Source organism: Poecile atricapillus, chromosome 16, assembly GCF_030490865.1.
Source record: "Poecile atricapillus isolate bPoeAtr1 chromosome 16, bPoeAtr1.hap1, whole genome shotgun sequence".
Lineage (NCBI taxonomy): Eukaryota > Metazoa > Chordata > Aves > Passeriformes > Paridae > Poecile > Poecile atricapillus.
Window position 1 is genome coordinate 1,114,203 of NC_081264.1, and position 17,266 is coordinate 1,131,468.

The 17,266-nt window shown below is 48.1% G+C and overlaps 1 protein-coding gene across 1 annotated transcript in view; it reads right to left on the minus strand.

Annotated features, from left to right (window-relative positions):
• Positions 1-3,668: 3,668 nt before the first annotated feature.
• Positions 3,669-17,266, minus strand: part of TMEM132C (transmembrane protein 132C) — a 169,656-nt gene continuing 156,058 nt past the window's right edge. Inside the window, exons 6-9 of the mRNA XM_058851521.1 lie at positions 14,004-14,209; positions 13,327-13,600; positions 12,484-12,675; positions 3,669-6,749 (exon numbers count right to left, since the gene is read on the minus strand). Coding sequence (XP_058707504.1) covers positions 5,553-6,749; positions 12,484-12,675; positions 13,327-13,600; positions 14,004-14,209 — 1,869 coding nt within the window. The 3' untranslated portion in view covers positions 3,669-5,552. The remainder of the gene's footprint in view (positions 6,750-12,483; positions 12,676-13,326; positions 13,601-14,003; positions 14,210-17,266) is intronic.

Consider the following 17,266-nt stretch of genomic DNA (forward strand, 5'->3'; position numbering starts at 1 on the left):
GTTAATCTCTTCAGACAATGCATGGAAAGGCCCTGCAGCAATATCATATTCAATTAATAGAGTCCCATCATTGCGGTGGGCTCAGCTCAGGTTTGTTGGATGTACAGTGTCACCACAGCACAGAGGAGTCCCTGGGTAACTCTGCTCCTCCAGCACTGGCTGCCAGCTGACACTGATGTGACAATCCTGAGCATTTTGGGTGCCTGTGTCTCACTCAGGGCCTTCCACTGCCACTGCAGCTGTCCAGCAGCAGCCTCACAAGCTGTACAACTCCTTCTGGGAACCAAAACCTTCCCCAGCACCTGAAAACACTGAATTAACAGCCCTTACCAACAGCACTGCCCATCCCAGAGCTCCTCAGGGGCTGGCACAGAGGCCAGTGCAGCTCTCACCCCCAAAGCAGAATTATCACTCCAAACCAGGAAACCACAGCACTCATGGAAATGATACAAAGATTACAGAAAGCAAAGCAAACAACCCTACCCTTCACCCAACTGTTCTCTGATCCTTCCCTTCTGCAATAAAACCTGCCCACATCTCTTCCCACCTCCCCACAGATGCAAAGCACGAACTTGCACCAGTGGCTTTCCATGAGCAAAGCTGACACTTCAATCTGCAGTCTCAGGAAGCTGGATGGCAGCTTAAAATCCCCACCAGTGACAGAAACCTTCAGTGAAGGAGCAGAGTCTGGCAATCCTCAGCCAAGGGCTGCTTCCACTGGGAGACTGTGACAGAACTCCCCAGAAGCTCCTGTGAGGTTCCCCTGCCACCTGCACTGGGAGCCAGCCCAGCTCATTACTGCAATCTGCTCATGTGGGGTTCCAGACTAAATTGTGGCTTCCAGGAATTCAGTTGCCACTCAAATGATTTGAGTTCAGGGCAATAAACCTGTCCCTGGCAGCTCAGAGGGGCTGGGAAGCTGCTCCAGCAGCCAGAGGTGCTGCACCCACCACCCTCAGTGGCCACAGAGCAAAGCAGCTGCCCCAAACCCTGCAGATCCCGGCTCCAGGGGAACAGGAGGGGAAAAGAGGGGATCATTTATCTCTGGACACAGCTCTGCACCTCCAGAAACGGGCAGAGGAGCAGTTCAGGTGTGTGCAGTTAGCACAGGGTGTGTGCAATTAGCACAGGGTGTGCCCAATTAGCAATTAGCACAGGGTGTGTCCAATTAGCACAGGGTGTGTGCAATTAGCACAGGGCATGTGCAATTAGCACAAGGTGTGTCCAATTAGCACAGGGTGTGTGCAATTAGCACAGGGTGTGCCCAATTAGCACAGGGTGTGCCCAATTAGCACAGGGTGTGCCCAATTAGCACAAGGTGTGTGCAATTAGCACAGGGTGTGTGCAATTAGCACAGGGTGTGTCCAGTTAGCACAGGGTGTGTCCAGTTAGCAAAGGGTGTGTCCAATTAGCACAGGGTGTGTCCAATTAGCACAAGGTGTGTCCAATTAGCACAAGGTGTGTGCAGTTAGCACAAGGTGTGTGCAGTTAGCACAAGGTGTGTGCAATTAGCACAAGGTGTGTGCAATTAGCACAAGGTGTGTGCAATTAGCACAAGGTATGTGCAATTAGCACAGGGCATGTGCAATTAGCACAAGGTGTGCCCAATTAGCACAGGGTGTGTCCAATTAGCACAAGGTGTGTCCAATTAGCACAGGGTGTGCCCAATTAGCAATTAGCACGGCTCAGCCCAACATCAGACAGTCTCCAGGATGGTCCAGGCTGCCTCTGGCACTGTTGCTTCACACAAAGAGCTTTAATTCTCCACATGAGCATAAGAAGAATGGGTCTGAGTTTGTCCAAAATAAATAATCAGGAGGGAGAGTTATTTGGTGATTTCCATCATTAACTCTGTCTGCTGCTGCATCTCTGCTGGCAGCTCGTTTCTGAGCACTGAAGTCCGGCCTAGGAGCATTTCAAAACACAGCAACTCCTCCTGCTGCCATGGCTCCATGGTCTGGAGCTTGGCAGGGGAAGGAGAAGGGGGAGCACAGGGGGGTCACTGCCCTGTTCCCACCAGGGATTCGCTGCTGCTCTCCAAAAGCGAGAGCCTTTTCCAGCTCAGACTCCAATTTAATCAGTGTCAAACATTTGTGGAGCTGAGGGCTGTGAGTGTGCTGGGGAAGGGACATGGGCTGCCCAGCAGCTCAGCCACAGCAGCAGGACCCAGCAGGGTCCAGGATGTTCCCTGGGGATGCTGCACCTCATTCCCTTGCCAAAGCTAGAGCAGGACCAAGTTTCTCCTGCTGACTGCCACACTTGGGACACTTGAACCATAACACTTCCCCTTCCCTCCAAACAGAGCTCAGTAATAAAGAAGAATAAAAGCAGAACTCACTTTTTTTTGCCCTCAAAGTCCCTTCTGTCCCTGTGGCCTCAGCAGCAGCAGAGCTTCACTGACCTTCCCCTGCTCTCTGGTCTCCACAGCTGCCTCTCCTCACTCCTGACCCTCCCCACCTGCCCGGGCTCTGTTCCCGGCTCTTCCAGGTGATTTCACTCATTTCCCCTCCAGCAGCAGCTCCAGCTCTGCTCCAGGCAGGAGGGGACCGTGTCCAGCCAGCACTGTCCCCTTCCAGGACACGGGGCTGCTTCACCCTGCTCGTGTCTCATCCTTTACAACTGTAAGTCACCGAGCTTTGCTCTCCTCTAAGAGCAAATTATTATTAATGAATTTCTCTCCTGGCTCCTTGACAGGGAGATGTACCTTGCAGCATGTTATCTTTGCAGCCTGGGCAGATTCCCTCTCCTGCCAGGAGAGCTGTGGTGATGGGAGGGAAGCTCCAGCAGCTCCTCGTGCCCCATCCCAGTGCCACAGCTTCAGAAATGGAAATTCTGCCATTTGACCCAATGTGAATTTCTCAAATAAATGATATTTCACAGCCCAGTGGTTTTCTCCCTGCTGAGATGAGGGTTTTTGGTGGCTCGCTCAGAACAGGGCTGTGACAGAATTTTTGGTCAGTGCAAGACAAGTGGAAGAATTTCAGTATTGGCCTCCAAAGCCCCACGTTCTGCAGCTTCAGAAAAATTAAACATGAAGGCAGGGCTCAGTATTTTTCCCTTTTCTCTCCTTCTGTTGTCTTTTCAAATGCAGCCTGTGCTCCTCTGCACAGAGCCACGGTCTGGTCACCTTGCTCCTGTCCTGCCACCAGCACTGTGTCCCTGGAGGTGCCAGCCCTGGGTGGGTGCACAGAGCACCCTCCTGAACAATGCCTTAGAGCTGCTGCATTCTGTGCTACCACAGCGCAGGGTTTTTGCTCCAGCACTGCATTTCTCACTCCTCTGCTGCAGCTCCACGCTGTGAAAGCCTTCTCCACCTCAGGGACACCCGTGTTCTCCCAGGAGGAGCCATGGAATCAGTGAATGATTGAAGGAATGGATGAACAGCAGGAGCTGCCCAGGCCAGCAGCGAGTTCTGGAGGCACGAGGATGAAGAAGATGGATTGTGGCACTGCCCTGCCCTGTGCCTGCCTGAGCTGCTCCTGCCATCCATCATCATCACCACGCTGCCTGGGCAGGGGAAGGGCTTCACCACGGGATGGGCAGAGCAGGGAAAAACTTCCACACATCTCTGTTCTCCCTCCAGAAAATGCCTTAAATCATCTTCGGGGGCAGCTCTGCACAGAGGAGCCCCACCCTGAGGAAAGAGAGGTTAATTTGTCAAGCCGTGTAAAGCATTTTAATTACAATTCATATAACATGTATAAATAAATATTACATTCTTTCAGTCTACAATGCATACTAGGCATATCTTGTTAAAACGTCCATCTATGTTATTGGGTGGCAGGATTGACTTTGTCCAAGTAAAAAAAAAAAACAAAACCAAACTACGGAGTTTAGTAATTAAAAAACCCAAAACAATGGAACACATGGCAAAGACAGGACGATGCAAGTGCTTCTGGCTAACAGTCAGGACATAATACTGATTTCCAAAGGCTGGCTCTACCACCTCCTTTTAGTCAGGAGAGGTTTGGGAGGACAGTGGTTTCCTCATCGAGTGGATTTTGATCTGTGTCCTCCATGAATGTGAACTGGCACTGAGTCAAAGCAGTTCTGCCAGCTCACATCACAAATTAAATCTCTATTTTCTATTTGCTTCTGATTTATTACTGGGCTGGTATTTGTTTATGCAAAACATCAGATTTACAATCTAGTCAAAACCTTTCAGTCTTAGCTGATCCAATGGCAAAAAAAAATAAAAATAAATCTATAAAATAGCTCCAGCTATTTCTTGATGTTGCTTCAGCAATATTTCCCTCCCTCCCAGCGGTGTGCCCAGAGGCCAGCTCTCCCAGTACAAGGGAATAAAAGTTTGGGGGCAATCAGGGTCTTTCTGTCAATTCTTCTTCTTGCTTTCGGAGCTTGACGAGAGTTGGTGACATCAGAAGAAACAGAAAATCACAGCACACAATTGTGAATTCATGAACCTGGCAGTAAAAACCCCAAACCCAAAGAACCCGAGTGCAGGCTCCGTGTCTGGCCTGTGAAGGTCTCAGTTCCAGGGACATTTCTGAGGCACCACTGGGGCACTCCCATGCTTGGTACTTGTGGAAGCCAACAAAAAACCAGCACCTTCTTCCCTTGCTGAAACACAGGAACTTTGGTTGTGGAAATTTAAAATGAGCAACTAAACAAACAATCCAAACCTGAAAGGAGAATGAAAACTCTTCCAAACACAACATCCTTGTAGCTAGGGTGAAACGGAGGCTCAGGCTTCCAGAAGAGACACCACGTGGAAATTATTAGTCAATATTTATCCCCTGAATTCTTTAAATGACAGGAGACTGTTTACAGCTAACTTAGAAACAGCATGTTCCTGGCCCACTGGGAACTTACTGTATTTTAAATTTTTCTGTTTTCAAGATATTTAAAAGAAAAATACAAGAGGGAAAATGATTCTGCTTCAATTTACAAGAAAAATGGAAAAATAAAAATGAAAATACCAGGTGATTTCTTCCTCCTTCACACGTAGTGCCGAAGACACATCTTCATTTCAGCCAAAGGAATGAAAAGAAATGGCTTGAGTACCAATATAAAAAGTCTCCCTGTGGGTCATATGTCCATAACTGTGATGTTTTATTGGAACCAGAACAAGTTATTGTTTGCCTCTTGCTTGTTCTATTCATGCTCTTATATTCTCTCATTTTTTTACAGATATTTTTGGTACTGTGAAATATTACTATCATTATTATTTGTATGACCCATAAAATGAATTTTCACAACCTCATCTTGCCCAGTTCATCATATTGGTCATACCATTTCCTTGTTCCTTTCTGCTATTTGTATTCCACTTCCTAAATCCACGAGTAGCAGAATAAACCACTGGGGGAAAAAAAAAACAAAACAAAAACCCCACAACAAAAAAGCCCAACAAAACCAAGCGAAAAACAAAAACAAACCACGGAGAGTTTGGCAAATTTCTTTCCCTGATTATAAAAAACTGCCTCATCATTTCTCCTGGCGACCCCTTCCCCTCCCCGTGCCCATCCCAATATATACTGTAGAACTGAAGGCATCAAGGTGTGGTTAAACCCAAACAAAACCCCGGCAGGGAGCTACGCTTTGTCTTTGAACTTCCCCACGTAGTTTCGTATCTCTTTGGAGTCCCCCAGCTCCATGTCCTGGCACACCCACTTAATGTCATCGTCACTGCTGAGGATGGAGTTGACGGTGGGGCGGCCGTCGTCGGGCGGGATGGTGGTGAACGTGGTGAACTTCACCCGCTTCCTCTTGGACGTGGGCGAGTGCAAAGGCTCCACCTTGTGCTCCTTGCCCAGCCTCCCCCCCGGGTCTGCGGCCCTGTGGAGCTGGCTCTGAGTGTTCTTCTGGGCGCTGCCGTTCAGCAGCTGGTTGCTCTCCTCGCTGGCCGAGCCCCGGTCGATGATGGTGGTGTGCTCGTCCTGCTGAGGCGACGCGTCCGCCGCGTTCTCCAGCAGCTCTGCCTCGTTGCCCAGCCACACCCAGTCGTGGGAGTGCGTCATGGTGGTCTGTCCCTCCACCAGGACCTGCTTGTGGCGGTACTTGAGTGCAAATGTTGCACAGTTGATGAGGAACACCAGGATGGCGAGGCAGAAGACGCCCAGCAGAGCGTACATCCCGATCTCCAGGTCGCTGAGGCCGCGGGGTGTCTGCACCAGGTCGTTGTCCTCCATGCCAGCACCGCCTTTGGGCAGGTCCACCTGGGCGGGGAAGTTGGTGAAGTCAATGGGGATGTTCTGCAGCTGGCTGTCGTCCGAGAGCTTGCCGCCGTCCAGCCGGTTGTTCTTGATGACTTTATTTTTGAGGATGGACTTTGCCGTGGTGCTGACCTTCCTGAGGGGCCCTTCCTCCCTCTCTGCCGAGGAGCTCCCGTAGTAGCGCCCGTCCTGCCCGTGGCGCTCCTGCTCCGAGCCCTTGTGGCGCCGGTCGCTCGCGTGGTTCTCGATCTCGTCCGCGTCGTAATCGCCGCCCGCCTCCGCGTCCGCGTCGTTCTGCCCGAACTTCACCTTGATGCTGCCGCTCCCCACGGCCAGCACGCTTTTCCTCTTGGACTTCTGGCAGGCCTCAGAGATCATCATGTCCACCTTGATCAGCGCGCCCTGGCCCTCGCCCTCCGCTGCCACAACGGGCCACCTCAGGGCAGGGCTGTGGCGGACGGACACCACGGCCTCGTCCAGCGACACGGCCGACAGAGAGAAGTCCTTGGGGTCGTAAATGTCCAGTGGAGTAACAGAGCTGTCACTGAACTGGATCCAGGTGCTCACCACAGCTTCCTGAAAGGACAGGGAGATGGTTAAAGACAATAAACCAGCCCGAGCCCTGCAGCTCATCCATCTCTCAGCTCTGAGGAAACGGGACACGGCGACTGCGCTGCGTTCAAAGCACAGCAAACCTGGACTGATGGGGCAGGAAACCGGCCACATCCGTCACTAAGGGCTCCACTGTTACCCTCCTGCAAATGCTTTTGCACAAGGACATAGGAAATAGTTGATCTGAGGTGTCTTTATTACCAAAGTACCCATTAGCAAGCTACAATTTTACAAGCTCTGGAAGGAAAGTCATTCCTGTCGTACAAAAGCTGAAAAAGGCAAATCACAAAAATTACCAGAGGCACTTGACAGAACACTTATTTTCCTCATGTTCCACATGCACAGGTGTCATGAGGAGCTGTCAAATTAAGGCAATAAGTATCTTAGCAGGAGGAAGGAGCTACCAGAGTATCCTGGGAATGGCTGGAGCAGATTCAGAAGATTCATCTGAAAGAAAAAGACTCACAGAACAATTGCCAATTTGCTGGAGAAAGGTTTGTTTTAAGTGAACACATTTTATCCTTGAGACAATTAAAAAGTCCACCAAATTCCTGTGTCAGTAAGAGGAGGATGGGGATTCTGGCATGATCTCTGCAATAAAAATACAAATGGTCTGGATTTAATTGGTCTGTCTTTGTGCTCTGCAGGTAGCACTGTTAGAAGTCATCATTAGAAGCAAACACAAAGCCAGAGGTCAGCTCTTTGCCAAGTGAAATCCCATCCAGATGACACAGATATTTACTTCTCCATATCTCAACAGCTTTCTTTGCAGGACATTTCTTTAATTTTTCATTTGCTCTATGTCTTGCCTGTGCAGCCAGCAGACGGCCAGGCAGATTGCCAGAGTGCAACTTCCCACAAAACTGAAGCTCTTTCCTTCTCACACTTTAAACCACAAATGGCTTTAATAACTTCACACTTGGGTACATCAGAACAACTGGGCTGAAAAATCAGCACTGGGGGAAAAACATTGCCACCCTGTTAATGTCCAGTCATAACACAAATTTACAACTTAATATGGTTTTCAATTGGCTGCAATTTGTTATGCTGTGATTATAAACAAAGAGAATTGCAACCCTTCCAGCTGGATTTAAAGCTTTTCAATGAAAACAGCAAGGGGCATTTAGCTGGGCAGAAGGTTGGGCTGTACTGAATATTTGATTTCCAAAGCACTGTCAAGCAAGTACTTGAGGGACTGAAAGAAGAAAAATAAGTTGTGGCACAACAGGAAAGAAGACAAAGTTCTTGGTGATTCAAATTTACTTCAAAGAGCTGAAATGGAGCCAGGGTAACTCAGAAGCTGGGAAGGGTGAACTGCATAAGGAAATTAAAACATCTGATCTTTCATTAGAGAAACAACACTGAAATAGCTGAACAGACAAACACAGAGCTGCAGGGCACAGCTCGAATTTCTATCACAGAAATCTATATTGGAGCAACCCCGGTCATAGGAAAGCAAAGGGGTTTTTTTTTTAATGGATATGTGCAGAGATTCACCTCCTCAGGCAGTTCAGCACCCTGCTGCCTGCCTTCTCCCCAAAACCAAGGTCAGCCTCACGTGCCACTGGGGAAAACACGCTGGCTTTTCATCACCCTGAGCCAGGGAAAACACCAGCACCACTCCCAGCACATCCTCACTGTCCTGTAAGTTCCACTCCAGGCAGGGCTGGAAATGGTGGCACCACAGCTCCACATCTCTGCCAGGGGATGCACGGCACTAAATCCTTTCTGCGTTTGGACAAAGTTGCCAGCAACTTCACAGCAACTTTTATTCTTCACGCCACTGCTCTACAATTCTGCATTCCTGGTTTTATGAAGCAGAGACAGAGAAAAATGAGATGGCAGTCAGCTGAAATTTGCAGGCCCACGTGTGATTTACTGTAGATAACAGAGGTGTGCACTGGCTTAGCCATTATTTTCTACCAGCACTGATGTTTTTCATTTCCAAGAGAATTTCTTCATAGGAGGAACCAATTTCTTTCACAAAACAACATTGTCATGCCCGTAGTATGGACAACATTAATTAAAAGAGAAAGAAAACAAACAAGAGAAAGAGGGAGAGAGTTTAAAATCCTGCCAAAATATATTGTATCAGCCCAAACATTCTATTTGGCAAGAGATCATCTCCTCTCATTCACATCATTAAAGGAAAGCCAAAGGCAGGGCAAGGAAGTGAATTTCCCAAATGATTATAAATTCTGAAAAGCTAAAAAGAAAAGAAGAGAGAAAAAGGAAATGATTTAGTGCCATGTCCTTCAAGGAGCTGTTTCTGCAAATCCTGTGTACCACATCAATAAATCCCCTCCCAATCTCTGACAAGGTCCTGCAGTTACTCTCACAAGATGAAGATGGATTGGAGCCTTCTCACCTGCAAAGTTGCTGCCCCTCGTCTCATGCCCTCAACTCTGAGGTGACAAATGTCCGTGCTCTTTAATTATCAAGCATAAACAAAGAGTTTGAGGGATTAGCTTGCTTTCCAGCCTTTCTTTTCCCCCACTTTTCCTCTCTCTCCCCTTCACACACACACACAGAGTGCTCAGCTGCAGAACAATGACCCACAGGGATGATCTGCAGCGCTGTGATGTGAAGTGAGACAGAGAATGTTCATCAGGTCATGTTAATCACAGCAAAATCCAGCCCAGAGATGGAGAAAATGCTTCCCACAACCACTGTTGATTATCACCAGGCTTTCCTTAAGCACATAAAAAGCTTTATCAGGACGTATTTTGTCTAAATTCTCCCTTGTGCCTTTGCTGTTCTCTCCCCCCATCACAGGTGTCATTTCAGCTCTTGACCTGTGGCAGTTCCACCACCTTTTCTGCCCTTGAATTACACTGTGGCTTATCAGCCCAAAGATACCATTTGATAAACCTTCTTGGATAAACTGGTTGCATTTTAAAGAATTCTGCTGCTTAGAAACACAGATCAGGATATTTGATTTTATTCCCTGCTCAGAATAAAAGCGGCCTTTTAATGGTCTTCATTCACCATAGCACAAATAAAAGTATTTGTGAATAAACCCTCGATTGCTGGGGTCAGCTGCAAGGGTCCTGGAGTGAGGCAGGACATCAGAGGAAAGAAATGGTTGGCTCTGCAGAAAACAAATACATCCCTCCCTCAAATAAAGGCAAAGGAATACTGTTCTCAGCAGCTTCTCTTAGACCAGCTCTGATTGTTCTGTCTGGGGACCTGAATGCTGGAATGGATTTCCCTAACAATTTTATCTCATGAAATATCAAAGTATTACATGTGCATTTATTTTTAAGCCTGTGGCTTGTGTAGTAAAGATTGGGCTTGATCGTTATGATGTGGAAATGAAAGGCAGCCAAGACTCAGATCTTAATTCAAACCATGCATTCCCCCACTGTGTATTTCTCTCTCTCCTTTTTGTCCAATCTGCTAATGTGACATTCCTTTCCAGTGGGAATTTGCTTGTATTTGCAAGGGAAGAATTCAGATTCTTATCTAACAATGCACCCCTTCTCCCTTTCCCATGCTGCTGAATTCCTTTGTCATTCCTGTGAGCCATTCCATTGCTCTGTCAGCTCAAAGAAGATATAAATACAACTGAAGTGTAACTTACACTGCCAGGATGGGGTAATGAACCCACACCATAAAAACCCTCCTAATATCTGTTACTAACTGAGATGTCAGTGCATTGTCAGGCATGAAGGCCACGAGCTGGACCAGAGCATCCCGAGAGCAGGGACAGGGCAGTGACCCCAGGCTGTTCTCCTGACCAAGGGTGCTGGGCACCCTCCCCTCCCAGCAGAGGGGGAGCAGCCAGCCCCATCCCCATCCCCATCCCCATCCCCATCCCCATCCCCATCCCCATCCCCATCCCCATCCCATCCCCATCCCCATCCCCATCCCCATCCCCATCCCCATCCCATCCCATCCCATCCCATCCCATCCCATCCCATCCCATCCCATCCCATCCCATCCCATCCCATCCCATCCCATCCCATCCCATCCCATCCCATCCCATCCCATCCCATCCCCATCCCATCCCCAGCTCTATCCCCATCCCATCCCATCCCATCCCATCCCATCCCATCCCATCCCATCATCCCATCCCATCCCATCCCATCCCATCCCATCCCATCCCATCCCATCCCATCCCATCCCATCCCATCCCCATCCCATCCCCAGCTCTATCCCCATCCCATCCCATCCCATCCCATCCCATCCCATCCCATCCCATCATCCCATCCCATCCCATCCCATCCCATCCCATCCCATCCCATCCCATCCCATCCCCAGGGCTGGATCTGGATCCCCAGGCTTTGGGAACACCAGAACCCGGCTCCTGGTTCTGGCCAGCACCAGCACTGCTCCTCTGGCCTGAGGAAATGTCTGCAGCTCCCCAGTAGCACTGAGGGATACATCAATGCACAGAGCTCTTTATTAAAGGCTCCTTTCTTCTTTCTTCACTGACCCATTTCAGCTCATTAGACCTCCTGAAAACCCTACAGTGACAAAAAGCTGGACAGGACTGGGAGTTTCCCTGCAGCTGAGCTTTGAGAGGCCTCGAAGCTCACACAGATCAGAAAACACTTACACACTGGAGGTTTTATTTTGTTTACATTTTGGAGAAGCCTTTAAGATGAGAGTGCTGATTTAACAGCCATCAGCAAGCCAAATGGAACAGCTTTCCTACCTGAGCAGATGGCCACCAAAAATAGATTACTAACAGCTACAGTTTCCAAATTTTCTGAAGATACTTCTCTTTGATAATTAAAAGTTGGGCAACCTGTGTCTATTTTTAGGTACCTAAATCACTGATCCACTTTTCAGAGCCCATGAATTCCCTATTGAGTAAAAATAATATATGGGCTCAGCATCCCTCAAGGTCACCTTGCCACAGCAAGTCATTAGTTGCTCAGCTACAGATAAAGGTATCTCACTTAAAGCATCCAAGGTAAAACAATATTGGCTTATCTTCTTTAGAGTGCTTTGTATTTATGGAGAAACTGCCAACTTTCCAGGACTTATGTTTTGGCTGCTTTGTGCTTCGTGTGGTCATTATAACTAAAGTAATCCAGTCATTATAGTCACTGAAAGAAAGCCACAGCAAGAATTCTGAATTCTGTTTTTCAGTTGCATCAGTAAGGTTTGCATGAGTTATTTGGTTCTTTTTATAAACTTGTATTTAAATAATGAAGTCCTCACAATGTTCAAGTACAGGCTTAGTCCTGGGCTGTCTCCTTGGAAAAAACCCTCTTTCAAAAGGGCTTGATTTTCAGAAAACACTCAGCATTTGCCTTCAAAATTCCAGCTCAGTCAGGATCTCAGCTGATGCACTCCAAATCATGAGTCACTTTTTGCAAAATTTAGCCACAAACATTCCCACATTTGCATTAAATTTTCTAAGGGAAAGTGACTTTAATGTTATATCCTTCATTCAAACTGCAAATGAAAGGAAAAGATGTCTGTGTCTCTATAGGTCACTCCTACACCATTTCCTTCCATTTATTTCCCAGTGTGGAATCTATTCCTGTCTCGTTTTCTGCTGATGGAGATGAACAGCTCAGAACCTGAAGGGAAGAAATGACCAGGCAGTTCCAGAGAATCTGCAGAGGAAAGCAATTAACATGGACCACACCTGAAGAATAAATTCTAAACTTGCTATGGGTTACCCTCTGTACCTTCCACTGATAAAATGCTGTCCCTGGAGTAAATTCAGAGTGTGCATTACCTGCTTAGGAGTGTGCAGCAGCTCCTGGGCGACGGCTGTGGCCACAATGGCCCTGCTGGTGGCTGCACTGGGCTGCAGGAAGAGAGAAAGCCCAGACACCAGCTGCACCCCCAGGTCTGTGATGGTCACTTTGTCATCCAGCACAGTCACTGTCTTCTCTGCCAGGATGGAGTCAGACAGAGGAGACAAAACCTTTGGAGAAACACACAAGAATCGACTTAGGAAAAGGCTGATCAATTAATGCAACCTTTCTTAAGGTCATCATCCCTTCTTGTCTCCAAAGCTTTATGCACAGAAATGAAGAGCACATGGAAAAGGGAGCCTGATTTCATCAGCAGGGTCAGAAAACCTGAGTGGAGAGCTTATGGCTGAGAGCCATCCAGGACTGGGAGCTGTCCTATCCCAGCTGTGCTACTGGGGCATTATTGCTGTTATAATTTCATTATTTCACCAAAAGAGTGGATTTAAAATTCTCTTCTCCTGTTACTCTGTCTTCCCACTCATGTGGATGAGCTCATTAAACCTCCCAACTGCTTCAAAGGGAGGTTACCAGCCTAGGATTTGTCCTTCATCTCTAGGCTTGGAAGTTCTTGTTCCTCCAGATTTTTCTGTTTCTGATGGAACACTGAGACAGTAGAACACCCTTCCCTTTGCTGACAGTAAGGGCCATGCTGCTCTCTAGGGAACTATGGACAGCCAGCTCTGTCTTCTCCACCTTCCTCACACCCAGAGATGAGCTCTGCTCACCCTCCATGCTTTAGTGTTTAACCCCTGAGGCTCTGGGAGGTCCTGGCAGTGTGTGCCAGCCCAGGCTGAGCCCAGCAGCCCTGCCCACAGCAGTACCTGCATGGTGGTCATCCCCACTTCCCGGCCCACCAGGATCCTGCCCTCCTGCAGCCTGGCAATGTGAGGATCCTCCAGCTTCATGAAGTCCCTGACCAGGTCTGTGATGTCGAAGTGCCAGTCAGAGCCCAGCAGGAAGCTGAGCTGCCCCCAGGGGCCCGAGTCCTCGGCCACGAACTGGGTCAGCACCCTGACCATGGCGTGCTGGTACTGCAGGGTGCAGCCCCTGCCCCTGCGCTCGTCCTCATCCTCGTCATCGCTGTCCCTGGTGGGCCTGGTGCCAGAGAGAACAAAGCACAGAGAAATGGGCTGGAGAACAGCAGTGACAAGTGACACTGGAGTGCTAATGGGGAGTGTCCCCTCACTCAGAGCCCTCCCTTCTGGAGTTCTGGACTGCCCTTGGCCACCTCACATGATGAAGGACCACACTCCTGGGCTGTGCCATTTTCCATCTGTGCTGCCATCTCCAAACCACAGCTCTGCCAGTGGCCCTTTCCAGAGTCCCACACTGCATTTTGCTGCCCGACACAGACATGCACAGGAATAAGAAGTCCCACAGCTTTTAAAGCTTTATTTTATGTGCAGGTGCCCGGTGCAGAGCTGGGGCTTCCAGCACTGCTCCTTTCTGGAACATTCCTTCCACAGATCACCCAGGAGAGGCAGAGACTCACACCCACCTTTTGTTGGAAACAACGGGGACCCTCCAGCCTTTGATCTGGCTGAGCTCGGTGTCGGAAATGTCGATCTGGAGGGGCAGGCGTGGCACCCACACCGTCATCTGCAGGGGAGCGCTCAGGTACTGATAGGTGAAGTTCACCAGAGCATTCACCTTGCCTTTCATCTCCTTGCCGTTGACAAAAACATAGTCACACCTGTCAGAAACCTGAGAGGGGCAAGAGACAGGGGAAGGAGCCAAGGTGATCTCTGTGACAAGCTTCAAGAGTAACCCCCAAACCAGCAGAAAAGGCTCCCTTCTCCTCGTGCCTGTTAATGATGGCCTTTTCCAGTGGGAGCAGCTGAACACAAAGCCCTTCCTGGCTCAGGAGGAACAATTATGCTGGAGATGCCTAAAGACTGGATGCTATTTATGAATCCTGTGGTTGATTTTCTGTCTGCGATGCAGCGAGCTACAGACCCATGGCAGTGCTGGGGAATTCTTAATGAGCAAAGCTCCTTCCCAGCCTGGCCAAGAGGAACCCAGCAAAGCCAAACTGGTCTCCACAGGGGCAAGCAGCCAGTCCAAGCTCTACCCTGAAGATGACCCCCACTGGGGAGTGATGCTGCTTTCCAGACTGGCTCTGCAGTAGATTTCACCCACTGAAGACTAACAGAAGTCGACTCATTTCCTCTGCAATAAACATTATCTGTTTATAAATGTTTACATTTTGATTAAAGCTGTAAAGTATTTCTAAACACTACAGCAGATTTATCATTAATATGTAAATGCTGTCCTGAAATATAAGCAAGCATTATCACAGCCATGTAAGAGTTATATCAGTAATCACTTCTTTAATCAGTGTTGTAATTTACAGACCATTGAGTTTTCTCATTTATTATGTTACTGAGTACTAGTGATAAAATCACTCCTGGATATATAAATCATTAAGAGAGATGCAGATAGTATGAAGTGACTCCATGTGATAAAGTCATTGTCATTTCTATTCCTAAAGGTGTCATAAATGTCTGGGGAAATCCTGTGGCACATTAATCATACATTAAGTGGTGAGCAATGGGAGCTGTTACATTACTAAATGAGCTGGTATGTCTGCAGAAATTAACAGCAAGCCCAGCACATCCCAGCTCCTGCTCTTGCTCCCATCCTGTCACAATTCCATTTCATCACCCCTAACGAGCACCAGTAATGGTGGAAATGCATCTCCCCACCTGAACATATATTTATATTATCATCTGCTCCCTTTTATCCACTCCCAATAGTGTTTTATCCAAATAAAGATTATCAGCTGGCAGGGCTGATGTCCCCAGCCCAATCCAACAGATGGATGTCCCCTGTGCCCACAGATGCAGAGCTGGACTGCTCCTGGTGTGACACACACCCCCTGTTTGTGTCCTCTCTTGGGTTTAGGCACTGCAGAAACTTCAGAGAACAAAATACAAACATTTCTCTGCCTCATTCCCTGGCTGGGTTATGCTCCAACAGCTCTGTTGACTGAAGCACCACCATGTGCTGCAATTCCTGACCCATCCCTCTCCCCAGCCTTCTCCCTCAGACCACCTGAGGCCTTTGAAAGCCTGAAGGGGACAGAAACATCTTCATTTTAGCACTATGAATGGCATGGCCTAATTTTCCATCTATTAACTGGAATGGCAATACAGGAAAAGGTTTAGTTCACAGCAGGCTGTTTCAGAATGTTTGCTCTGATCTAAAAGCACTGAGCAGCAGCAGAGGCCATGAGGAACCCAGCCACACGTGTAACACCCTACACAGCGCAGGCAGGAATCCAGAACACACCCCTAGATGGGCTTCTTGTTCTTCCTGTGCTGTCTGCAGCAGCTTCACCCTGCGAGAGGAATCACCCAGAGTGTGTTTCTCCTCAAGCAGCTCCAGCTGCAGGCAAGGCAGGGCTGCGTGTCAGGAGCCACAGCCCCAGGAGATGTTTGTGCCTGGAGCACTGAGCAGCCCCTGGGACACCCCAGGGACACTCAGCCCCTGTGTCCATCCCAGCTCTGGCACATTCCACAAAGCAGCTTCAGATAAAGCTCTTGAGCCTTGTTTGCCTTTGAGCACGACTGTTTGGGAGGCTTGGCAGCAAAATCCAACTGAACTCTGCTTGGAGCAACAGCCACTGCTGTCCTCAACTTTCTTCTGCTTATTTATGCATCATGCAAAGCCCTTGCTCGTGCTGATAAAAGATTTCAGACAACATGCTCAGCTTCAGACTGGCCAGGTCTGGTGCAGATGTATGATTTTATATTGTCTAAAGCTCAGTGTTGTCAGTAACTGAACAAAACTAACTGTTGGGGAAAGAAAAAGAATAACAATAGGAGCAGAACTGCAATTCCAAAATGGTTCTGGGCTGAGATCCAATCTCCATCTGTGTTTGGAAAGCTGCTATCAGCCTTCATGGGTATGCCACAAACAAATGGCTGAACAAGTGCACACAGCAGCCTAAGGAGGCACCACCAAGCCTTTCAAAGTCTCCAGTTGGTATTTATTACTGGACATGCATCAGCAGCACTGGCAGCTCTTTAGGAGCTGCATTGTGAAGAACATTCTTCTCTTCCCCAGGAACCAGCTCTGCTCATGTCTCATGTCCCTGCACATCCTGCTCTGCTCTTTTTTTCTTTTTTTTTTTTTAAATTAAAAATGCATATTTGTTTAATAGTTTTTGATAGCTAGAAGTACTTTCCTGCTTTCCTCCAGGCTTTTGCCAACGCTTCTGGCAGGTCAGGGAACGTCATGGACAATCTCTCAGCTGTGGCTCCTGCCCACTCCAGGCCAGGGAAGTTTCTCACAGAAGCTGGAGATGGTGAGCAGTGAGGTGTCTCTCATCTCCTGTAGTATTTATGCTTTTACTATGAAAACATCCTCCCTCTGAAAGTGCTTTTTATCTCTGGCATCAGAAGAAGTGAGCAATGATGAAGGGAAAGCCTGCTCAGCCACCACCTTTAAGTGATTGGGTTTTTTCTTTCCTGCTTAGCAGATCAGCAAGAAGTTTTGCATTTTAAAGAGCTCTCTGATGCTATTTCAGCAGTTTCTTTCATTATTAAGCTGCATTCAGCCACTTTTCCCTTTTTTCTGTTTTCCTAACTTCTTTCTCCAGATTAAAACTAAAATAAAGAAGCAGACAGCAAAAGACAGGGCTAAGCACAATTCCCTGGAGGCTTTTTCTTTGTCTTTTTCCTGGCATCATATTTTTGTGCCCCCTTGTAACAAAGGCCATTGCCTTTCCAGATGACTTGGATAGATTCTCTCTGCAAC